Source organism: Magnolia sinica, chromosome 2 (genome assembly GCF_029962835.1).
Source record: "Magnolia sinica isolate HGM2019 chromosome 2, MsV1, whole genome shotgun sequence".
Lineage (NCBI taxonomy): Eukaryota > Viridiplantae > Streptophyta > Magnoliopsida > Magnoliales > Magnoliaceae > Magnolia > Magnolia sinica.
Window position 1 is genome coordinate 136,500,442 of NC_080574.1, and position 26,446 is coordinate 136,526,887.

The 26,446-nt window shown below is 38.5% G+C and overlaps 2 protein-coding genes across 8 annotated transcripts in view; both read right to left on the reverse strand.

Annotated features, from left to right (window-relative positions):
- On the reverse strand, positions 1-4,123 carry LOC131237823 (uncharacterized). The gene is made up of 2 exons (XM_058235826.1): positions 3,976-4,123; positions 1-1,148 (listed from the first exon to the last, which is right to left on the reverse strand). Exon 2 carries the CDS (start codon positions 961-963, stop codon positions 370-372), a length of 594 nt encoding a protein of 197 aa, XP_058091809.1. The 5' UTR covers positions 964-1,148; positions 3,976-4,123; the 3' UTR covers positions 1-369.
- A 2,744-nt stretch (positions 4,124-6,867) lies between these two features.
- Positions 6,868-26,446, reverse strand: part of LOC131237824 (serine/threonine-protein kinase ATM) — a 158,265-nt gene continuing 138,686 nt past the window's right edge. For 5 of the 7 annotated variants that reach the window (XM_058235830.1, XM_058235829.1, XM_058235827.1 and 2 more), the window contains 19 exons: positions 23,987-24,070; positions 22,752-22,832; positions 22,389-22,478; positions 22,243-22,305; positions 21,831-21,971; positions 21,582-21,638; positions 21,345-21,404; positions 20,747-20,841; positions 20,526-20,634; positions 17,283-17,372; positions 13,919-13,998; positions 13,738-13,816; positions 13,018-13,064; positions 12,829-12,928; positions 10,096-10,227; positions 9,835-9,969; positions 9,678-9,743; positions 8,106-8,249; positions 6,868-7,151 (listed from right to left, as the gene is read on the reverse strand). In XM_058235830.1, the coding sequence (XP_058091813.1) occupies positions 7,074-7,151; positions 8,106-8,249; positions 9,678-9,743; positions 9,835-9,969; positions 10,096-10,227; positions 12,829-12,928; positions 13,018-13,064; positions 13,738-13,816; positions 13,919-13,998; positions 17,283-17,372; positions 20,526-20,634; positions 20,747-20,841; positions 21,345-21,404; positions 21,582-21,638; positions 21,831-21,971; positions 22,243-22,305; positions 22,389-22,478; positions 22,752-22,832; positions 23,987-24,070 (1,731 nt within the window). In that variant the 3' untranslated portion in view covers positions 6,868-7,073. Of the gene's footprint in view, positions 7,152-8,105; positions 8,250-9,677; positions 9,744-9,834; positions 9,970-10,095; positions 10,228-12,824; positions 12,929-13,017; positions 13,065-13,737; positions 13,817-13,918; positions 13,999-16,052; positions 16,157-17,282; positions 17,373-20,525; positions 20,635-20,746; positions 20,842-21,344; positions 21,405-21,581; positions 21,639-21,830; positions 21,972-22,242; positions 22,306-22,388; positions 22,479-22,751; positions 22,833-23,986; positions 24,071-26,446 lie in introns of those variants that run through there. The other 2 variants (XR_009167429.1, XR_009167430.1) reach the window with 2 other exon arrangements.

Genomic DNA, 26,446 nt, shown 5'->3' on the forward strand with positions numbered 1-26,446 from the left:
TGATTGTAAAGCCCTAAACTTATTTCTTTAACCTGATAATGTTGGTCATCCAAGGCTCTATGGCTCAGCTGCCAGAAAAAAAATTCACAAATTTTGGAATTTCTATGATTTCTACTCTTGGCAAAATTCGAAAATATCCCAAATTGATACCCATGTGGTTAGGAAAGAGCGCTTTCTTCCAATACCTGCCAACACGGTGGTGCCTCATTTCGTGATCTTCAGAATATCTATTAAGAGTAGATATTCCAAAACATGAATAATTTTTCTCCATTGTTGAAATGTCCATGAGCCCAAACACAACCTGGCTGTGAAAACTCACATTTGGAGGTTCCAACAGGGTTGGCAAAAACCCACATAAGAAAAAGCTCTTTACTCCATGACTGCAACACCGCCAGCACCTTTTATCTTCTCTATAATGTCGTTGGCCTCCTCTTTTGTGACCCCTTGTTTCAGCAAGACGGGCGCCTTCTCGACCAGATCCTTTGCCTCCTTCAATCCTAGATTGGTGAAGGTCCTAACCTCCTTGATCACCTTAATCTTCGCTGCTGCATCAAACTTCTCCAATTTCACATCAAATGCTGTCTTCTCCGCCTTCTTCTCCTCGGCCTTGGCCGAACCAGCAGGGCCCCCTCCTTGAGAACCAAAGTCTAAGCCATCCACTGAAATTGGCTGCATCTTCGGATGCTTCAGACGTTCCCGAAGAGTGGGGCCAATCTGTTTGAGCTCTTCGGGAGAGAGGGCAGCAATGCGTTCAGCAAGCTGAGTAACCTTATCAGAAGGAGGGGGTCTGGGGCCATATGGGTCATAGACCGGGGGGTATTTGTACCTCTTGGGCTTGGCTTTAGGGTCTCTGGGGACAAAGTCGTGGTGGAATAGACGACATTGTGGAAGAGATTTGGTGGGTTTTGAAGAGAAAGTAACCGAAGAAGAACGAATCGATCTCAGAAGTGCACGGAACTTCATGGTGTTGTTAGTATGTAAAACTGAAGCTTCATTAGAGGGAAATAGATGGGGCAACAGTTTTAACTGCCAATTTGCAAAATCAGGTATGCATAACAGTACAGTCCTCTATTGTCTGATCAATGGTTTTAACTATCAGAGAATTCTTCACCGAGGCTAAGTTCAGGTCTATCTAAACAGTAGCTTACCTGCAAGTGGGAATGAAAAATGAATCATACAAAACCTTCATAAATTATTAACAAACATATTCAATTATTAAAATTAAAAAAAACCCTCTATTGAATGCATGGGGCATGAGTTTGATCTTTTTTTTTTTTTTAAAAAATAAAAATAAAAATAAATAAATAAATAAAAATTATAATGACAACAAGGTGTCCCCTCCCCATTTCGAGGCGAGACTAATCCTTACGGATGCAGGCAATCACCTGCAAATCACGTGCATCGGGTAAAGCATAGGGTGGGAATTGAACTTGTGTCTGTGGGGAGCAAACCCATGATGCTAGCCATTTGCGAATCTTTGAAATGAGACTTGTAAAAATCACACACTTGTATTCATCTCATATGATATGAATCAAATAGAACAGTACCAAACAAGATTCAATTCTATTGAACCATAACACAGTTCAAAATGCCAAAAAATCAACTCAGAAGTTTGGCCAAGTTGCACCAAGACTAGGTGCGCAGATATATCCCATCATTTAGGTCAGTTGCAGGGATCCAGCGTGAATTTCAATAGATGAATTTTTCTCATTTTGAAAATGTAGGTCACAGTTGCTGGCCACCCTTATTGGGTGACGCGGTGCATGTGCACCTGACTCTTGGTGCACAATGCACAATTCCCAAGCATCTTTTCAAAAAATGTGCACAAACACTTTTCCCAGATGAACTGAACACAGCCTTTTTTGATAGGGCCATTTGCTTTGCATCCAATGCAACCATTGTAAGTAGTTCCGGAAAGTTAATATGGAATAATAGACAAATAAAAAAAATAAACTGACTCTTGAAAAACCTGCCAACTGGGCCCAACCCAATCAAGGCTCATGTCTAGCAACATACCAAACATGGTTTTCTGTAACTTGGAAAAACAGCAACCACTTAATTTAAAGAAATCAATTGAAATGTGGTCAATACTGAGCTTTGAGTTGACTTGGCCTCAGTCCCTCATCATATGACTAAGTTTATTGAATTCGGATGCTAGATTTTAGAGGCTCCCTGATACTAAATCTCAGAGAATGTACTGTCTCCTGGCTTAAAAGTCACCAAAAACACACGAATTGGGCAGATTTTATTTCCACAAGGGGCTATTTGGATATACCCAAAACACCATTGGATTAAATATCCACATTAACATGCGAATGATACTGAGGTTTGAGTTGACTTGACCTCAGTACCTCATTGATCGAGTAAGTTTATTGGAACTCTGATGCTACATTGTAGAGATTTATTGACAATATATTTCAGCGAACCACTACATTTCCTGGCTTAAAAATCACAAAAGGTGGATTTTAGTTCCCCAAGGGCTGGTTAGATGCTCAAAACACCATTGGATCAAATATCCATGGTGAAACAGGCAAATGTCGTTCAGGCACCAATTCAAAGCAGCGTGATTTGCAATATGAATCATTCAGTTTATATCATATTGCACACCACACTACATGAATCGTAGGTTCAAATTGCATATCCCAAAAAACTGTATGAATCACATTGTATCATATGATTATTTGTATTGAATTGTAAGATAAATGTGGACCGCATAAATGGGCCCAAATTTATATAAAAAATCATTTTTTTTTTTGGTTATCTTTTTACATGCTGTTCTTTTTTTTACCCATTTGCTTTAAAACATGTAAAAGGCCCATTCCTATTAAAAATCATCATGTTTGTCTTTGGAGAGAGGGAGAGAGATGGAGATTTTGATATTCAGAAACCCAAAACAATCACAATATGTTTTTCTTTGGTCAAGGTAAGCAAAATGCCACTTAAGGACTCTTGCACATTTTTAAGGAAAAGTTTTTGAACACAAAACATAAAGGAAAGGCAAGAATCCTTTAACATTATTATGATATGTATACCTCATAAAAGTTCTCAATTGCCTATATGATGGCATGTATTACTTTTCTTGGTGCACACTGATGATTATTTATATTTTTCAGATTTTTTTTTTTGATATTCTAAGAAAATCAGAAAAAAATCTTACAATTTACAATTCAACTTGCGATTCAATACAAGATGGCTATTAAAATTTGCAATATGATAATGATTTTGACAACATGGCCGATGAGGCATATTTATGCCCCATGCATCGTATCATCTGCCACCCTATGTCTGCAAATGCACGCATACTTGTGCATGCATGCATGTGGACTCTTTAAGTGTTTTTTAGGATCCACATCCAGCTAACAACAGGTATGGTCGGGGGCTGAATTTGAGTTTGAATCTGGGGAAAGGGTTGGAAGTGAAACCCCGTGGGAATCCAATTACAAAAAATTGCCCCTTATGATATTCCTATATTTAAGATGGGCTAAAAAAAATTGGAAAAAGGATTCCAATCCAATAATCAGATTTTTTTATTTTTTATTTTTATTTTTTTTAACGAAGGTTTTCCCACACTTTCCCAGTTTCCAAACACAAACTTGAAAATAGCTTTCTAGTACCCAAACACCACGGACAGATATTCTTTCACTGGAAATCTGTTTCCTGGAAATCGTAGCTCACAAGAAATTGGTGAATGTATCAAATAATTCTAAACAACCAAGTGATAATGGCCAGAAATGGCTACTCCAAAAAAAAAAAAGAAAAAGAAAAAAAAGAAAAAAAGAAAAAGAAAAAAGCAACTTCAAACCCTACCTCAGCAGAACAAGATCAAAACCTAAGTATGCAGGCATGATGATATAAACAAACAGATCTAATGCTTCCAGTAATCTTCAGCGGCTCAAAAGGGCATTATTGAAAAAAAAAAAAGGAAGCATCTTTCAAACCCTAGAAGAGAGAGAGGAAGGGAGGGAGATTTCTTACCCCATTTGATAGAAGCTGCCTCTGTCTCTGCAGCAGAAGCGAAGGAGGCGGAACAGGAGAATTTAGGGTTTTGGAGCGAGTTCTTGGTAGAAGCTTCTTCTTTGCCTTCCGAAATGTTTTTTACAGCTTGGGGAGGACGCGGTTTTCCTGCGAAAGCCTTTCGCAGGAGGTTCCTGCGCAAGGATGCTGGGTGGGGCCCACCGAAATGTTTTTGAGAAATCCACCCCGTCCATCCGTTTTATGAGATCATTTTAGGACGTACGACCAAAAGTGAGGTGTATCCAACACTCACGTGGGCCATACAAGAAGAAAAAGTGGTCATTCAATGAGCACCGTCGAGAAATGCCAGCGTGTGAGGGAAGCGGATTGGCTGGTGTACCACACACCAGCTATATAACTGTTGTATTGACGTCAGCAAGTTCTGTGGGTCTGATCATGAGGTATGTGTTATATCCAAACTGTCCATCCATTTTGCGAGCTCGTCTTAAGGCTTTACACGAAAAATAAGACAGATCTAACTATCAAGTGGATCACACTGAAAAAAGCAGTGGGGGATTGAACTTCTACCATTGAAACCTTTTTGGGGTCACAGAAGTTTTCGATCAATATGAAATTTGTTTTTCCTCTTCATTCAGGTCTTCGTGACTTTATGAACAGATTGGATGGAAAATAAACAGTATGGTGGGCCCTATGAATTGTTTAACGGTGAAAGCTGCTATTTGTGGTGTGGTCCATATGATCTTTGGATACGATTAATTTTTTGGATAATGCTCTAAAATGATCTCTAAAAATAGATGAACGGTGTAGATATAATAAATACATAACTGTGGGGCCATGTAACTTTGATCTCCTTTGAACCATTCATGCAACTCGGAGCTCGAGGAGCCTCAGTGCTCGTCTTCGCACGACACGCACCTACCGCAGCTACATAGCTGGTGTGTGGTACACCAGCCAATCCACTTCAGTGTGTGAGATGCACTGGTGATTTCCAGTACATAGTGCGGCTATGATACCTGTGCGAGATCCAAACCACTCATCAGCAGGGGAATTTCATGGTAAAAAAGGGACGGTCATGGTCAGCCCTAGCCCAACCCATTCTAATTTCGGACGCGGATTGGGGACTACCCCCGCCCGGACAGCGGCTCTGAGGGGCCATCGTGATGTATGGATTTTATCCACACCGTCCATTCATTTTGCATATATCATTTTATGATACAAGCCCAAAACTGAGACAGTTCCATGTGACCTTATGAACAGGTTGGATGGCAATTAACCATCACGGTGGGACTTAGGAAGGTTTGAATGGTGACTATCATTCATTATCACCGATGCTTCATGTGGTGTGTTCCACTTGAGCCTTGAAATTGCCTCATTTCTGGGCTTGTATTATAAACTGATGTGGCAAAATGGATGAGCGGTGTAGATAAAACCCATACACCACGTTAGCCCCTCAGAGCCTCTATCCATTCCTAGATAGGGACAGGCAGGAGAAGTACCCAATCAGCATCCGATATAAACCAACCAACGTCACGGTCAGGCCCACTCTTCGGTGGATCCCCGGATCTACCGAAGTGGGTGGATCCCTGACTGTGGGGGCACATCGCCCAACTTGATTTGCTCTCCTTACATCCACGGTCTCCATCCCTTCATTTTAGGGAATGAGCCCAAAAACGAAGCAGATTTAGACCATACCATTTATTTCCTCCAACCTTTTGATAAAGTCACAAAGATCTGAATTAAGGTATCACACAAATATAAGATGGATCCAAAACTTTTGTGGCCCACAAGAAATTTTTTAATGGTCAATCACCATTGTTTCCTGTGATGTGGTCTGCCCGAGATTTGGATCTTCTTCGTTTTTGGAATCATACTGAAAATGAGTCGTTAAAACGGATGGACAGCTTGGATGTAAGTCACATACATTATGGTAGGCTACACAGTCAGGGATCCACCGAAGCGGCACCCCAGCCCCACAGGTTGGTCCGTGGGCCTCGCAGTATTGGATCAAAAGCGTTTGTGGCACTGTGGCCACCCACTGGGGCCCACATTATGAGATGGTCCTCTATATTCTTATCAATGCCACAAATAAGATAGTGTCCCATTATCATGCTTCGGTAACAATTGATACCTTCGATTTTTGAAGTTGAATGCCACAAGTGAAAATGTCTTTTTCGTAACGTCCAAATCCAGTGTAGCATGTGGACACTACAACATGGATGCTTCAAATCATCCGACCATCTCCTGATGTGGGCCCCAATGGTTCAGCACGGTAGATCCTGAGGTGCCCACAAGAGGCAAAACAGCCTCCCACAATGAACTAGCTGTTCATTTTGCAGTGGGTTAAACCAGCCTGATCCATTTACTTAAATGGGTCATATTTCTAGAACTGGCCAACAACCCATTTTAGCTTGGCCTAAACACACCTCAGAAGCTGGTCGGGCCAAATGATCCATGGGCTGACCCAACCCATTCCACCCCTAGGGTTCATCATCCATATTGAAACTCACTGTATTGGCAGTTTTGATCACTGAGAATTGGGACCATGTATGGTGGTCCTGCACAGAAGACTATCCCATTTTGATCATGGACTGCATTGCAATGGCAAATGAAACAAAAGGCTTCCATTTCCGGCATTTTCTCCTAGAATGGGAACTGAACCAGAGGAATAAATCAGAAAACAGTCCCCACACAAATCAAGGGTTATCATTCCCTCTCAACTTGTCCCCTATTCCATTGCTCTCCTGAGGTTTTCTTTGGTTTAATTTTTGGGCCCTGGGTATAACGTAAGATGGCACATCTGATAGACGGTCTGGATGTTGTGAATACATCAGGCATCAGGTGCACCCCACTTCTGCCTGGTACATCTGGAGTGCACTCATAAAACACCTACACTCTGTAAATGCTCTTGACATTATTATATAATACAGAAGCATACATTCATTAATGGACAAAAAAATCGCACACCGAAGCAGCAACATCATCCAATACACTTGGACTCGGTAGAAGGGGAAAAAACAAGGAAAAAAAAAATAAAATAAAAAATCCGCCTGTACAATGTGTTTGGGTGCCATAGCTGCCGAAGGTGATTGGGAACTAGATCACATCCAAGCTCCCCAGCCTGGGAACATCTGGCATAAATGTTCGGCATCAATGGCGTCTTGTATGAGTTGTTGGACCTGCAAGTAGAAAGCACAAAATTAACAAATGGTGATAATTGGACCCAACAGATGAAGCAAGTGAGAAAACTGAGAAAAGGAATTAATGTTTCATCATCTTCCATTTGGTGGAAAGGTGGGAGTGAAAATCCACGATGATTCACCTTGATATCAGGATTTTCTAAAAAACTTTGGGACCCACTTAAATTTCAAAGCATGAAATTGGGCAGATCCCAGAATACTTTATTTTGATCAGATCAGTGGTGATATTTGACTGTCCCGGTAATTTTTATCACAAGGGCACCTAATTGTGTTTTTATTTATAGCAGCAGCGGGGATGCTGGAACTTCGAGAAAAGCTAGTGAAATATTCCTAATGAGTGAATTGCCTAAACAATCCCACCTCAATTTTCAGAACCCATGAAATATAAGCAAGCTTTCTGATGATTCGCTACGAAACTTTTGAGTGGTTTCATCATTTTAAACTTAAAGACTGGTTTTGGTCATTTTGCCCAACTACCTCAAAGAATCTTCAATTCTACTTTAACCCAAGAATCTTGAGATTTAACTCGCAAAACCAAATGTTCGTGACATGAAGTTGCCTGATACCCTCAATCCACTCTGCCAAGTGCAGGCCCATGGCCTGGCTTGGTGATCCAGACTGTTGACCTGACTGGACCTACTCTGCATCAGCAATGCCCAAAAGAATCTCACATATTGGAAGACACTAACCTTTCAATCAGTGGCCTATAGAGAGATGATTAAGGAAAAAAAAAACAGATTTCCAGAAAAAAAGACCTATGATTGGATGGCAGGCATCTTCCAATCTGGAAGATTTTTTGGTTATCCCTAATCCATAATGGGATCCATGAAGATTTCAAATGCAGGATTCCAACTGTATGCCCTTTCTGCATGGCATGTTGCTCAGTCATGTGCGTTTTGGTTGAAGAATGCATATGCAATGATCAGAACTGACCTGGCCTTGCACGCTTCTCATTTCCCCCTCTTCATACCCATCTAGCTTCTGTTTGACACGCATCAGTGCACGTGCTGCATCCTTGTTTCCTTCACATACATCTTGCGAATCCTCCAAACCAGACTCGATATCATCATCCGTTTCCTGAAACAGCAAAGGAAGCAGGTTCCATGGGACAGAAACATGCAGTTCCATTCACAATAAATCTTTTTAGCAGAGCCCAACCAAAAGTAAGAAATTACAGGGTCCCAGGCCTCAGTGAGTGCATAGTTTGCCGAGGCACAGGATTCAGCACATCCATGCCCTGCAGATCCGTGATAAGGACTGTTGATCTGACAGGCCCCACCTTGGGTGGGGTATGTCCCAAAAGATATCCCAGATTGGAAGATCCTAACCCTTCTATCTTTGGCCTGATCTTCATTGAATGTGGACTGTTGCTGCCGCTTCTTAACCGTCTAGTTGAGGACCACTGACTGAAAGATCTTCCAATCTGGGAGACTTTTGGGACATCCCTTGTCCAGGGTGAGGTCCATCAGATCAATGATCAATATGACCAGCCCATGGGCCCCACATGTTGTTTCCAGTGCCTTGTCAAATGACACCTTCGCTGCAGATTGGGACCCTATACTTCGCCTCCAAAAGCATCCGTAAATAGTGGCAAACCACCTAATTAGGATACGATTGGAACCAACTAGAATGAATGGGGGAAAAACAATTGAAATAACCTTTAAATATACATGCAAATTGCAATAAATATCTTCAACCAATTCCTAAGCAATTAAATGGACCGTGCAACAGATGATGCATCTGCCGTTAGTTGCATTGCATTTTGATGATCATCAGTATTTGAAAAGCTATATTAACTGTTGATGAACGGCAAATATAAGATAGCCGCATCATAATTGGAATATTATAGTAGCATGGAATTAAGAATATTAATATGCAGAGACAGCTTGGGTGTTTTCATGGTGCAGTCTTTCCTCAAGGTAATCCGTGGGACGGGTCCATAGGTGAAATGCTTCCATATAGACTTCATTTGGTGCTACCAGGCTCCACCAAAAGTGGCGGCTTTCGCTTGGCTAGCAGGCAGAAACAGATTCCTGACTGTGGACAATCTGTGCAAGAGAGGGCTGGTTTTGGCCAATGTCTGTCTGTTATGCAAGAAGAGTGAAGAATCAGTGGAGCACCTCTTTATCCACTGCCCCTTTCCTTCTGGGATTTAGGACAGCATTCTTTCGTCTTTTAAGTTTCTTTGGGTTATGCCGTTTTCCATGGGGGATCTTTATCAGGTGCTGGCATAGGGGGTTCCACATCCAACGATAAAATGAAATGGTGCCTTGCCCTGCTTGCAGTTTTATGGTGCATTTGGTGGGAAAGGAATGAGAGATGCTTCAGGGACAGCCGCCATCCCATGGGTTTCATTATATGTAAATTATTTTTGTTGATTAGGGAATGGGAATCCTAACCTTGGGGGTTGGGTTGTGTACTTTCAATTCTTTGTTTTTTGTTTTTTCGTGTTTTCTTTCTACTTGCTGTGCCCTTTGGGCCTTTTTAATTGAAAACAAAAAATACCTTCTGACGCTGCAAAGCCTTCAGAGGGGACAAAGCCCATTTATAAAGCGGGTCATGAATGAACACCTGTAGAGCAGTTTCCATCAGTTATCCAAAAAACAAAAACAGATCATATATTCTATTTTATTTAGGAAGGATATATGGTGACCAAACATACTTCAATTATTGTAAGTAGTGCCTCCTTATTTGTTCTCATTACAGAGAGGGTTTCCTCGCAACATCTTCTAAAAACACCCTCTACTCCAGTAACTCCCATACCATCTATGATGTCTCTTGTCAGCCGGAATGGAACCTGCCAAAGACAGCAGAGCTATCACATAAATTATTGGAGACTTTATTAACACGCAGCGTGAACTCCTCTTTTCCTTGGATAAATCGATAGGAGAAATGGAAATTCAGTGGTTAGATATAGACGGACCCTCTCCGGTGTTTTGAGCATCAGGCCCTGTTCAAAGGCAACACCGAGATCGATGTGAACTACTTCTGCAGTAGCTTGGTCAATGAGAATGTTATTTGAATGCCGATCTCCAAGCCCAACAATGTAGCCCACCTGAATTCAAAGGATATACCTAGTCATTAAGCTGCATCTTGGTTACCATGTCTCCATCTTGAGGCACATAAATAACTGATTGGAGTTATATGCAGCTTCATTTACAAAAGTACAAAGACGTGCACACAAACAGGAGCAAAATGATCCTTAATCCAAGAATATGGACAATATCCTCGGGGGGCATTTGGCACATGGTAGCATTTGGTCCTGTGCCAATTCCACTTAATGTTTGGGAAGAATGGAAAAGGTTGGAATTAGATTAGATGGAATTGCATTTGGTCCTGTGCCAATTCCACTCAATGTTAGCAAGTTGTGTAGGTCCCACCATGATGTGTGGGCTATATCCACACCGTCCACCCATTTTTCAAGATCATTTTAGAGCATGGGCCAAAAAATTAGGTAGATCTAAAGCTCAAGTGGACCCCACCATAGAAAGCAGCGGAGATTGAACACCTACCGTTGAAAACTTCTTTGGGGCCACATAAGTTTTGGATCTGCCTCGTTTTTAGGCCCATGCCATAAAATGAGGTTATAAAACAGATGAACGGTTTGGATATAACACATATGTGTTATTCTCAATAGTTTCAAATGATGGTGGGTATATCTATTCAATGTACATCAAACCAAACAGTGAATCCTACCGTATTACAAACATAGCATGGAATTAGGTTTATCCCATGGTAACAGGGGACAATCCCTGTCATATGTAATAATTACATTTTTTGAATCCCATCCCACCTAATCCTTCCCAATACCATACGCCAAACACCCCCTCAAGTTTTCAGTTTGTAGATGTGGAGCCCTTGGTTTGGTGAGATAGGCTATTGATCTGATGGGCACCATGGATGGAGCATGCCCCAAAAATCTCCAAGATTGAAAGATTGTAACTGTCCAATCTTTAGCACTTTTCCAATTGAATGTGGACCATGAATGTTCTTTTCTTAGACATCTATTTGCAGGCCATAAATCAAAGGGCTAGTATTCTCCAATTGAGGAGGTTTGGGCCCATCCATCCATGGGCTCATCAAATAAGTGACTGGATTACGGAACCATGGGCTCCACAAGTACACACTAAATAACAAAGGTTATCAACTCTTCTACACATACCTCAGTGCCTTGACTGCTGAAAAGATGGTAGTTGGGATTTGCAATAAAAACTGCTTCTCCGCAAGAAAAACCGTAAGGCATGAAAATTATTCTAAAAGCCCAAGTGGTGTTCGCAGCATACTTCTAAAATTCGTTGACTCGACCCAAAACTTGGCTGAGCCCAGTGTTCGAAATATCGGTATCGTGTTACGTATCGCATTCTTGAGATACGGATACGTATCGGTTATCGCATGGGATATATCGGTTGTATCGTGGAATGTATCACTGTTGTTGGAATCATGGGGAAACATTGGGAAATTGGTTGAATTTTTCAATAAAACTTCGGTGATTGTTAAAAAAGACATCAATACACATTTATAAATTAAAATATTACAAAAAACAAGTATACATAATAGGCTTTCTTTGTATTGGGGTCCTAATCTATGTGTTGTCTAACTGAATTGATGCAAGTATATTCAATGTCTATTCATATAATTTATAAATGTAAGAAGACGTCTGGAAACACAAGCAATACACTCAAAAGCAAAAGAAGAATCACTAGATTAGGTTACATACATGTTTGATTTGATGTTTGGACACAAAGATTGCAAACGATTTGCAAGAAAATAGGAAATTTTGATTTTTTTTTTCAATTTTCTGCAACTCAGCCCATCTCCAAATCTTGAAATCGAAGCTCCCAATCCATATATATATATATATATATATATATATATATATATATATATATATATATATATATATATATATATATATATATATATATCATGTAAAACATGAAAAATCATGGATTTGTAACAATTTGACACTAATTTAACATGATTTACAAAAAATAAAAGGACTGAAATTCAAAAATGCTCACTAGATCGAACATGTGAAATATATCACACTACTTGTGCGTTTCGCATCGCACTAGTGGGGTACAAGATATATCGTGGGATATATCGGCCAATATCGTCGATATTTAAAACACTGGCCGAGCCTACTCAATTTGGTCAGATTTTGAGCCGAGTATCTTGGAAACTTGCTACTGTACATGACACGGTCGAGTCTAGACAAGACTCCTTGAGTCGGCTAGTAAACTCGGTCAACTTGACAAGACTTGACCGAGTCGCTCGCCTAGTTGACTCTTTTCATAAAATACAAAAAATGCAAATACTAGAACTCTGAATCCATAGTACATCTTTTCTTAGGCACCTTTACATCCATAAATGAGACAATGAAGTTCATACAGATTGCTCTGTAGAGAAGTGCTGCTTTGGTTAATGGGGTTTGATTCACCAATAGATGATGTTATTATTGAAAATTTGAAGAACACTTTGTCCATACAAGAAAGAGACAACAACAATGTTTCAAAAAAAAAAAAAAAAAAAAAGAAGAAGAAGAAAAGAAAAGAAAAAAGATAAACCATCTTAACATAATACAAAGTCATCTGTTGCAAATGCCGGATAAAGGCAGAAAGTCAATACCAAGATAATGATAAAAATATATACCTACCATTGAACTAGCTGCCACACTTCGTGTGTAGGACAATCTGTTTTCAAACCAATCGGCAGGCTGCAAATATCTCTCCAAGAAGAAGTAGTGCATGACAGGTCTGTGTGAATTGCAGTGAACGAGTTGAACTCAGTGAAGTTGAAATGCTTAACTAGGAAAGGAATAAATCAGCAAGAAAAAGGATAAGACCTGAAATTCTCACAGACTTTGTTAAATGCCTTACGCTTGTCCTTTTCCTACAAAAAAGATTTAAAAAAAAAAATGGTTCAGTGACATTAAGATGATTTGATGAAGATAGGTGCACAACTTTCATCCATGTTCTTGCTTGTCAAGAGGATGAAAGTCAGCTACAGTGTGGAAAACAGGTAAAATGTATTTGTTAATGATACATCATGATGCACCCTTTCCCCATACAAATGGGCCATTGATTCAGTGATCCAGACAGTTGATCAGACGGGACCCAGGGTGGATGTTCCAAAAATCATTAAGATTTGGAGGTCCTGGCCATCCAATCTTTTCCCTCTTTTCTGGACCTTTGCTGTAATTGTTTCCTTAACCATCTACTTTGTAGTCCAATGATCAAAGCATAGCAATCTAGGAAAATTTTAGCAACCCCATCAAAGATGGGAGTCATTGGAGCAATGGTCTGAATCAATGAATCATGGGGCCCACCCATTTGTACAAACTGGGCACGTTAGGACACAATTCATCCTGATGCATCATGAACCTAACTCATCAGATGATTGCGGCATTCCATCACGAAGCTCATGCAGCCATTTCTGGAATCATTCCCATGCATGATTGAGATAATGATTTCATATATTCTGATACTGATTCACTATTCCTCTCACTTCCTTACCCAGGAATTCTACAAATGCTCAGATAAAAAGGAATGCCCATGAAACTTACAGTTGCCATGTATTCTCGGCACTGGAGAAACGTCCAGTCTCCAATTCCGTAGCGTCCATGAGCTCCGCTGGTCCTCATGCTGAAAGGGCGCAAGGCATGTAATAATACAATATTCAAAGAAGCTATCACGTGATATAAATATCAGGCTACAACATAGTATCGTGACTTAGTGACTACTAACCTTCCTATAAGATATTCACCAATTGGAATAGTGCGGTCAACCCATTCGAGGACACCAGCACTTGGGGTAAAGGGAACAACCTGTTCAATAAACAATGATACAAATAACCAGAATGAAGAGGACTAAAGATCAAGCCAAATATGATGTGCACCATGCATTACCAGAAAAACACCCAGCTATATGGTTAGCTCATCAATTTTAGGTGTTCTACAAAAGTTTTGAAGTATCATCTGAAACTGGTATGTATTGCCTGACACATACCGTATCACCCATGAACAATACGAATTTATCGGTCCTGTATTGGCCCAAAATAGCCTGATACAGGGCAATATGGGGCGATATGTAACAGTATTGGTGGTGAACAATACATAATGAAACACACCCATTTCAAACCTTGGTTCTACAAGTCTCTATGGTTAGCTCAACTATCAGTAAATTGTCAAAGATCAAGTGAGATGTGGAAAAAGCCTTGCTCAAGAAGTAGGATAATTGGGTTCACAACCAACAAGCTAAACAATTTAACTGCATGTACAAATCTGGCTCGTTAATTGTAATCAACTCATTGATTGTAAAGACCATTATATAGTGCTTGATTGTAATCAACCTATGTAATAGTCCATTACATTGCGCCTGTGGGAGTTTTGTGCTCCCATTGCCTGTCCCAAGTCTAGATAAAGGAAGATTGTGTCAGGTTGGCAGCCTGTGTCAAACTTATGTCATAACTTCCATCATGAATCTGAACAACATGACAATCCAAACTCATGATATGGCATTAAGTTATGGCCCTTGATAGAGTGGAATGGAGAAACATGATTCATGTAGCTGACCCCAATTAACTGGAATAGGGCTTAGATGATGATGATGATGTACACATCTACTGATAAAAAAAATAAAATTGTTAATAGACATAGAGAAGAATCAGCATATGCAAATGCCTCTCTCAATACTTCCAAAACATTTGAAATGTTACACACATTAGAAGAACATAGAGGTGAATAAATTTACAGCCCATAACACATAGAAACTAGTTGGGATCAATATTTTCTGCATCGTTATCGTGTAATGCGTTGCACCCTTGGGATACGGATACGTATCGGTTATTGCATGAGAAATATCGGTTGTATCACGTAATGTATTGCTATTGTTGGGAAACATTGGGAAATTAGACGAATTTTTCAATGAAACCTTAGGGATTGTTAAAAAGGACATCAATACATGCTTTGAAATTAAAACTTCACAAAAACAAGTGCATATAATAAGTTTCCTTTGTATGAGGTCCTAATCTATGCATTGTCAGACTGAATTGATGCAAGTATATTCAATGTAAGAAGATATGTATTGTTATACTTTATAAATGAATGAGAACATTTATAAATGTAAGAAGATATGTATGGAAACACAAGCAATACGTTCAAAAGCAAAAGAAGTAGAAAACTAGAAATATACCTGTGAATAATGTGTGGCTGTGGCTCAGATCCACATAAAGCTGCGTGGTGTCTCAAAAATCATCATCTCCATCTCGACAGAATTGGGCATAGTACCGTGACTCAAAAAACGACAATACTATGCCTAGGTCATAGTAGAATACTCTCTAACATAATGTTGGTACTCATCCTCTCCGATTTGAGAAAATTTCAAATTTTTCGCAAATCAGCCTATCTTTCCCCAAATACCAAAATTAGAGTGTATATGATGATGATTTCATCAAACACTCCTGAATACTCTAAAATGGGGGTCAATTGACCATTGATCGAAGTGGAATTTCAAAAAAAAATAATATTTTTTTAACAAAATTTAAATAATATTTTTTCTTCGAGAAATCCCCAAATTACCAAGAATCACTAGATCAGGTTACATACATGTTTGATTCTGTGTTTGAACACAGATTGCAACTGATTTGTGAGAAATTGAAATTTTTTTATTTTTTCCAAAATTCTGCAAGTCGGCCCATCCCCCCCAAATCTTGAAATTGAAGCTCCAAATCTATGATTTTTTTCATGTAAAATATGAAGAATCATGGATTTGTAACAATTTGACATTGATTTAACATCACACACACACACACACACATATATAAATGATAAAAAAATGAAAATGCTCACAAGATTGAATAGGTGGGATATATCGGCACTACCTGTGCATTTCATATTGCATAGGTGGGATACACGATATACCATGGGATATATCGGCTGATATCGTCGATATTGAAAACATTGGTTGGGATCAACTTTAAGAATCCTGTTACAGCTCATAATAATAGAACTGAAAAATTATCAAATTTTCATGGTCTATAAACTTCATTATGTGCCACAAGATGCAACCACGATAGAAGAAAACAATGGCCTTAAAGATAATTGTAAGTAGCCTTAAAATATACTTGCATTACACAGGAATTGATACAGGGGACAACAGAACATTAGAGAATGTTCAGATGCACTCTTTGACATAGACTGGAATTACTAATTGATTTTTTTTACCACAGATTGTGAGTGGCAGATTTAAAGATAATTGCATGATTTTAGACAATTTGAGCCCAAGATTCATCCCTCATTCTTCATAAAATCCATGGTCCAAATGCTCACATATCAAGACCCTAGTTGCACGACATAAACCTCATATTTTTATGTAGAGCTAAACTTTTGTTGAAAAGAAAAAAAAAAGGCTACAGAAAATGAGGGGTCACAAATCCAAAATACAATGATGTCATCTAAAACATTCTTTAGCAAGTTCTCTTGATCTCTTAGGCCTCGCTAGTAACATGGTTAAATGAAATATTTAACTAAGAAATGTTGAAATTTTCATTAAAAAGGAAGTGTCCAGGGCTTCGAATCCAGATTAGATCCCACCCAATAATATCCTTATAATTGCTTCCACAGTAATCTTCCTGGAGAAAGATGGCAAGAATATTCTCAGTCCATCTCTTAGCGCCAATGCCTCTGACATAATTGAATCGCACACACACACACACACAATTTTGTTCCTTTACTAATTAAGGTGACATTTCAAGAATTGAATTAGACAAATTGATCTGAAAAGGATAAGGGAACATTATGTTTATTACTTGATTAGGCAAAGGAAATCATTCAAACGTATGAATAGGAAAGAATCAAGCAGCACAATCCAACTCGCACCGCACTTTAAGATACTATAATGAATACAACAAGACCATGCTAGCTTAGTTTATTGGTACGCTATCAACTTCTTTAAGAACACGACAAACACAAGCCACCACTGTGCAACCAATTCCAAGATTTTTTATTTATTTATTATTATTAATTATTATTATTATAAAAGAAGGGGAAAAAAACAACAACATCTAGGTACGAGATGTGATAATTTGTTATTTAAGAATAGGTGAAAATACCTTGTATGTTCGAATACCTAGTCTCCTTTTCCATGTATCTCGATGGTTTTGTAAAAATGTGTTTACTAAACCAAAAAATTGCTCCATGACCTGCAAAAACATCCATTCATATTCAATGTTATAATCAATTACGAGAATAAACTTGAGAAAATTCTTGATTGCCAGCATTTCACGTAAAAATACCACAATGAAATGGTTTCTACTATTCCATAATCAAAAGCTACCATTGCATATTTCTTACCCTTGTTTATAAGAATACCACCCCTAAGTCTCAGTTCACAAACACCATACACAATCTAGTAATGGAAATTGCAATTTAAAGGTAGAGTATTGAGAAAAGTTATTTTGTGAAAAATGACTTTGTTGAAATGTTGCTCTTGTAGAATAGATATCCGAGGACTACCCTTGCATATTGCACAGGACCCACCAATTGTGATCACGTTGAAACCATGTAAATTGTTTCTCTAGTCTCTTTTTTTATTTCCTACCTAACCATTTCAGTCAAGAGATACTGTGCCATCAAACCCTTTCTACTTTTTTTTTTTTTCCTTTCCAAAAATGCAATAATTTACTACACGAGCACCGAGATGGCGCAAGAGCTTACAACTCACTCAAAGAAAAGAAAGATAACAATCATTTAAATCATCAATATAAGAAATCTAGCCCTTCTAACAAGACCTTGCTCTACAAATCACTTGATTCACAAAGGAGCTCAAGTTGTTGAACCATCTCCCATTTCTTTCTCCCCACAGTCCATAGGCCTGCCAACAAAGATAACCTCCACACAACCCTCTCTTACTTCCCAAGGCTAATCCCATTCCAGGATAAAAACAATGCTTCCATAGAGCAGGGCAAAACCCATACCATGCCAAAATATCTCAGAAAACTGAACCACAGCGCTTGAGCTACCATCCAATGAATGAAAATATGATCCATAGATTCCGCATCCCTCGTACATTTAAGGCACACAATGGGGATGATCATTGCTCTTTTTTAAAGATTTTCCATGGTCAACAACTGCTTTCTCCCCACTAACAACGCAAAGGCTACCATTTTCAAAGAAGCCCTGTATTTCCACGCGAAAGAGGTTTGCCAATGACCACCATCCACCTTTGGAGAGCACAACATCTTATAGAACAAGCAAATTGAGAAGCTTACAAACTTGCCCTTACGCCACACCATCCGATCCCTTTGGCCCTCAGATATAACATAAGGTAGATTCTGTCTAGGAGCATGGCAAAGTCATGGCTCCAAACTATAGTTGCACGAAGCGTGAAGCTATACAACAACATATTGAGGTGTGGGAGTGGGGAAGCATCTGTTCCAAAAATATTGTAAAGTATAAATAGCTAGGAAGCAAGAGTGGGAGCGCGATTCTGAAGCACGATTCGGAGCATGAGTAGCACCTGGCTAGAAGGATTCTACAACTAAGCTCCAAATTCAATTTACAATAATCTTTATATTAGTTATAACCTTTTGCAATTGCATATAACTCCAATTATTGACACCCGATGTGGACATCAATGGTGTACCCTTTAGAGCGTAGTAGAGGAGGAGGCGTCGTTGACAGAGTATCGGAGCAGAGGAGTTGATGTGGATGGACGCCGGGTCCATCGGATCCATTTTTTGATGCGTTACGAGTGCAGGAGTAGCATTATCGCACCCTGACCGCAGGCCCATGGGGTGAATTTCACACCCTGTCACGCGGGTGTTTTAGTTTTAGGCGTCTTTTTGTTCTTTTCCTTGTTTTCTAGGGCTTTAGTGCATTTTTTAGTTTTAGTCATCGTATTGTTCTTTTCATTGTTTCCAGGGGCTTTAGCATTGTTGTCGAATCGCATATTTTTAATTTTTAATTTTTTTGAAAAATTTATATATATATATATATATATGGGAAAAATTCAAAAAAATGTAAAAAAAATATAAGAAACTGAGGAGAACTTTTCTAAGTTAATAGATAACTAATTTTACATATTTAAAATACATTTGAGAGAGATAAAATGAATTAAACATCAAGTCATCCACATTTAACAATATAGTTAACAAGAAGTAACAACAAAATCAACAAGCTATCTTCCTTGAAACTTAAAAGTGCTTGAATCTTGATCTTCCAACTTCCAAGAGAGAAAGAGAGAGAGAGAGAGAGAGATCACTTGGAAGTAGGAAATACAAGAGAGAAGGAGATTAAGACTACTTGTAATTAAGAAATGTAAGAGAAAAATAGAGTAAGAGAGTTTTGGAGTGAGAATATTGCAAATGGAGGAGATTTGGAAGCCTTTTTATAGGCAAAATGTTATTTTTTGGCAAAGAAATAAAAACAAAAATTCATTGTGCCATGGCCAATATGCGATCGCATGTGCTGTATATGATCGCATACATCGCATATGCGGTCGCGCATGACAACAATGGGCTTTAGTACACTTTTTTATTTTTTCCATGGCTTATATATTCATTGTGAGAAACCCTATTTTATGAGTGAATGAATGAGAATTCGTATGTTTTCTTCCTCTTTTACCAAAGACATTAGAGTTTCAGGATTGACCCTTGGGTGTTGAGGATTTTACCCCGGTTTCAGATTTTCTTTCTTTCTAGATATTCAAGGTACAGGAAAAGGTAAGGATTAGCCGTCTTCTCTTTTTTGATGTCCTAGAATTTGTACTATCTTTCCTCTCAAACCCATCTCTTCTTCATCTCTTTCGTTCCTCTCTGGATATTCCTTTTTGGTTTGAACGGAAAAGAGGAATGGTTAGTCAGGAGAATTGGATCCAAACTTGACCATGGACTGGTTTATGCCAGATCAGGGATATCCTTATATCCATAGGTCATCCCTTTTTACTATTTATGTGATTTTATGCTAAGGGGCATGATCTCGATGGAATGATTTCATCTCTGTGTTGAGATTTGCTTAATTGACGTGATTGATAACAGTTAGTTGATTAATTTTATTATTTGAATCTCTTCAACCTGATTATACATGCATCTATGGTTAGGCCATCACATGTCCCTACATCAACACCATTTGTGCTGCTGGTCATGCCAGATGTGCTTCATATCTTAGAGTGGTCTATATTGTGCTTTCATGCTGTTGACAAAAATACGTGAAATTTTTCTACACAAACCTGAAATGGATCGGTTTGACCTTCAGGCCAACGATTCCAGATATTGATCTCAAATTTTTAGCCTGATTTGCGTGTCCAACACACTCATACATATGAAAAAGAAAATAAGGACAGCAACAGTTCATACAGCATCTTGTCGTAGGTCATCGTTCCCAGATTTAGCTAGTTGTCGGTATTTGTGACCATCTGAGCCAAGGCACTCGACCACTTTTGGGGTATTTATACCATTCATTACCCTGCACATCATGTAAAATAATGAAGGTAATATTAGCTGTGAAGATTTGTACGTCTTTGTAAAAAAAGGGCGCATAAAATCAAAGAACATGTCTTAATGTTTGCTTCACGTACATGATAGAATCTCCCAAGCCCTTGTAGTGTGGAAAAGATCCTTCATGATACTGGCAACTTCGATCAACTGGAAAAGTAGCTGTTACCACAGGTACCTGAGAAAATATCAAATGTTAACTGGGAAATTCAAAGGTGATTACTTCTATGAAACATAGAAGTGCAACATCAATAGAAGACAATAAGATTCAGCTGTGTCAATTATTAATATTGACAGGACCAAAAATCCAGGGCAAGCTACAGGAAAAAATTAAACCACAAAGAATTTAGCTGAAGAAGTAGCTTTCATAAAACAAATGGTAGCTTAAGCTTCAATTATCTTGCAATAGCTTTAACAAAGCTCATACATCAATTGTACATATGCTATAAGGTAATACATATTCACATAAATATGCATATACACATACACAGTGACACAAATGCACACGATTTTGGAACATAATTTCACACCACTACTGTTGGGTAGCTTACTGTTGAGGAAACAAACCAAAGAATTTGACCTTGGAAATTCCATTCTAGAGTTGCATACTAGCATTGCCTTACATTCTAACATACAAAAACTGATAATACAACAAGATGTTAGTTATACTGTTGCACTTACAAGTTCAAGTTGTCGAAGACTGCGAATTTCTCTTGGCAGTGTTATATTCTTATTAATATCCTGTTGACATGAAAAAGAAATGATTAGACAGCTGATCCTAGCAGACTACATGTCAGCTTACGTCCATGTAAATGAAATCAAATGATATAGATGCGCCGAGATTCAAACAAAAGCAATTCATAGCATGAGACATGCAAAATTAAACCACTAGAAAATTTCGAAAAGCAGGTAACCAACCTCTTTCTTTGTCTCCAGTTCAGCTAACTTGATATAGATCTCCACTACCTGTTTCATCTATAACATTGAGAACATCATTAGTTGCTATCTTGATCTTATCTAGATCTACAAGCTTGATGGAAGCACAGACTACAATTCAGAGAACTGAAAATTGGAAAAGAAGAGAATACAGAATACTCTGTTTCCATAGTCAGAGAAGGAAAGAGTTTGAATGGTGAGACAAGCAAAGTCAAAATGATTATAAGCTACCTGTCTAATTATAGCTTCATGGTGTGAAGATAACTCATTTAAGAGATTTTCTGCTGCAAGTTTTTTGTCCATGTCCACCACAAACGAGTTCCTACTCCGCTGCTTGTCCTTAACGCGATCACCATTTGCTAAAGCAAGGAGCTGATGAAAAAAAGGTGTAGATAGATCATTATTGAGGGTTTAGTAACAATCACATGCACGCACCCACGCACACACACACACACACACACCAGATCATACATTACTGATGACACAGCATACCAGGTTAGATTAAATCTTGTGACAAATCGTCCAATTCTCAATCTATTTGTTGCGTTGCTATGCTTAGCCAAGTGTACAAGTGTAGTCCAGTCTGTGTATGATAAAATATCTACCAAGCAACACAAGTTTTGTTTTTATTTTATTTTGATACCTGAAATATAGTATGATATGGATGGTCGATGGCCATTTTCTTCACAAGAGAAACCAAAGCAAACTGCATATTAAAAATAAAAAGATTAAACAAGTTTTTCATTTCTTTTCTTTTGCGAAGCAAGACATATCACTTCAGAACTAAACCTGGAAATTATATGATCCTTGCCCATCTTTTGAGCTACCCATTCTGGAAGCAATTTGATACATCAATGGTATAAACTTGTATGATTGAACCTGTAACAACAATTTTTTGTCCGTCTTACCATGTAATCCAAGATGTAAGTACAGCCGTACAGGGCATGTAATTAAATTACTATCACAAACATCACCATACAATATATACAAGTTTAAATACTCAAGAATCTTTAATAATATCATTGTCGCATTGAACAAATCTATATTGTCCACAGCTCCAACAAAATAAAACAAATGTCTATCACAGTACCGACAAAAAAACAAATCTTATCTGTACAAACAAAATAAAGAAATAGCAGTCTAACTACGCACCTCCTTTACGGCACTCAGCATGCCGTTTATAACATTTTGTCTAGAAGAGAGACTGAACCACAGGGAAACAAGTCGGAATACCTGAAAACATGTTATTCAGTTTGTTAAGTGTATGTCATCACAGTCACTTGATTGTACCATCATCCAACTAAATGCACAAAAAGATGAAGCATCACACGGATGCACTGTCGAGTCAAACAGTGCACAAGCCAGTCCACAATGTAAAATGCATGTCTCTATATAATCTTCCCTGATAGGTGCTTTGGAGTCGGTTGCTTCATTTTTTTTATTTGAATTTTCACCCTCTTACATGGATTAAGTTTTTATGGCTTGCATTTGCTTCTTTATAGTTTTTTTTTTTTTAAATTTAATTTTAATTTAGGATCAACCATAGATTTTCTTTCAGTTTCTTTGATTTTTTGTCGAAATCGAGTGGAAGATCATATATTTTGGCTTTCTGGTTCATCATTTTTGTCATTTCCTTTGATTTTTCACTCTGCCGTGCAAAGATGAGGTATTTTCATTTTGCATTTTTTTCTTACATTTTGTATAGTTTGTAGATTGGAGTGACTTGCCTTCATTTTTCTTCAGTTTGTTTTTCTTGATTTTTCTGTATCTCATGAAATCTGCTTCCATTTGCTTGTATTTTATGCTAGAAACTTAATGATTTTCTTTATTTTGTGGCCGTTTTGTTTCAGATTACATATTCAAGGTGGTTGGCTTGTGGTATAGTTTTTTGGCATAGAAACAAATGTTAAGGTTGATTCTAACTAAGCTTAGGTGGTTGGGTACTGGTATAGTTTTTTGGTTTTGTTCATTTCTTGATAGTTGAAAAGGTGCAGTAGGGTTTCCAACTACCCCCAAAAAAAAAAAAAAAAAAACCCACAACTTCACTGTAATAATTAAAAAGTGAATTAAATAGATCCCAGTTACGTGAGATATTTCTCACTAACTTTCAGGAAAAATGGTTATTTATTAAGTTTAGAATTTGATTGAAAGTCAAATTACAAAAATCGCATTTACATTACTCCAAATTTTACAAACCATTTGCCGCTCTATGCTGATAACCACCAATCAAGGGGGACGGCCAGTGAGAGGAATGGAATTAGGGCTTTAGAGGGATTTGGTGTTGCTAATATTTCACGAGAGATGCTTATAAATCTGATCATATTAGAGCTCGTGAACTTTCATTTAATTCAAGTGCATGATATTGATAGATGAAATAAAATACATACCACTTTCAGATCGTACTTGTCTCCTATGACCAAACAACGCTGATATCCCTCCAATGCTAGGCTGAGGAAGTTGTCCCTGTCATCCTGAGACATCAGAGTAAAGAAATGGCTTCATCTAATCATGCTTTATTCTACAAAATGATTAAATAGTCTACTTTGAATGACAATGACAAAGGAGTCACAACTGATTGAGAGAATAATGAAGGAAAAAAATTCACTTAAATACATTATAAACATGAGTCAGACAAGTGGAACGTGTTTTGCACTTGGCTCATATTAGTTACGCGCATTCATATATTGGCTAAAATGCAACCATATCAGTCAGCCCTGTTACCCAATACCTACGTGAGCCAGTCAGCCCTGTTACCCAATACATGCCGATACAGCCATAAAGGCCGCCGTCCATTCTTTTAGTTTTCTCTCATTTCTCGACTTTCTTCATTTCAACGATGGAAGAAGATAGAAATTCATAGTAGACTGGGTTTTACCCTATTTTAGGTTTGACTTGAAGTGGAGTGGACCATTTTGAGAAAAATTGAAAGAAGGGGTACATCACGTTTTTCGATTTTCTCTTCTTTCTATTGCATTTCAATGTAATGGGCCCTAATCCATCAAATCATGCTTGATTTATTCAATTAGGGCCTATTTGATGGACTTTCAATAGATCACGCCAACAGAGATCATTCTTATCAAAGAATGGTCGGATACACTATTGAATACATGCTAAAAGCACAAAACATGATAGATTTTGGTGTTTACATTCTCCTTATTTTCCATATAAAATTTCAAAAAGTTAGGGCATAATTTTTTTATTTTATTTTTGCTGATACAGGTCAGATAATGCCCAATACACCTTCTATCGTTTTGTTTTTTTGCTTGGCCAATACAACCCCCAATACCAATATTTAAAACCTTGATATTGGCACTTTAAAGTCAATCATCCTCAGATCAACAATACGTACATTATTAGCTAACGTCAATAATGCGCATGTGAACCCCACCTCACCTTAGGGACAAAGTCTTTGTTGTTTGTTTCTTTGCAAGAATAATCTAACCTTGTGTCTATGAGTGTGCATGTGCACGCGTGCATTAGTAATCAACATGTCGCATAATCTAGCATCTGCATATACACAATTATCAGATATTTCCATTATATTATTCCCACATGCATCATCATCATCGTTTTGTTTCAAACATTTGGTGACAAGCCTTCGTATTCTCATAACCTCAATCCAAGTCCTTTTAGGTCTTCCCTTATTGATGGGGACATCATGCGCACACGTGCACGCACATCACCACCCCTACGCATGTAAGTACGCAGAAGGAAGACCCCACCATCGATCTGGCTCGATGACGACGTCCAGGGAGGGCTTCCTACCTAGAAGACAAGTTTTGGTTCAAAAAAGGTGGGCCCGATAATCAAGAAAAGCCCATCATGGGATCTCATGATCGTGGCCCACTCGTCGGATTGATATCATATTTTAGGTTTTGCTTATTGTTATTATTTAGAACATCGTGAATGCTTTAGATTTCTTTGCTTGGTTTTTATTTTAGTTTAATTCATTGCCAAGTAATAGGTTGCGCACATGGTGCGAGGTTTTGGGGTATAGGGTTTTCCCTATAAATAAGCACCCCTTGTAGTTCTTTTCATTCATTCAAGTTTCATAAAAATTCCTTTTTTATTTTTCTGCTCTCTTCGTTAGTTGTGGAAGAATTCAAAAGTGGGTGCGAAGCCCTCCCTTCTTCGAAGGGCTAACTACTGTGGTGCGAAGCCATATCTATCCCCATCTGTCCCTACCCTCTTCCATCCATATCTCTCATATTCTATCATCATTATTGCTTTGAATTTTTCAGCTTTTGCAGCTATTCATCTACAGCCAATTTCCAAAATCTGGACCTGTAGGAGGGCTGAAACTTCGGCGGAGCACTACGCCTCGACCTTATGTTGGATCGTCGTTAAACTTAGAGGGATTGGAGGTCTCCCTTGGCCGATCAAGGCGTAGGTGTCACTTTGAGGAGGCGGGCTTCCATCACACGTGCGGCCAGCCCACCCGCGCACGTGCGTCAGCCCCGGGTCACCATCTGCACGCAGGAGCTTTCTCCGAGTCAGGTTTTCATCTTTTCGTTCATATTTCCTAAACCCTAGCCTTAATTTGCATTAGCCCTAATTTATTTGCCCATTTTTTTCACCATTGGGTTCCTTGAATTGAAATTGGGAAATCCCTTGGATTAGGACTGATTTTTATGCATGGGTGGTTGATTTCTATTTCCCATTGACATCGTTTAGTTTATAATTTTTATTGGTCCAGTCCTAGCCTGTGTCGGCCTGGACCCACATAGATTCCCCTTTTAATTGAATGGTTTGGATTGTCATGTGGGATGTGGAATTTGTGTAACTGTTTCTAAATTAGTATGATCTAAGCCTGAATTCTTGCATCTCATACTTAAATTTCATGTCTT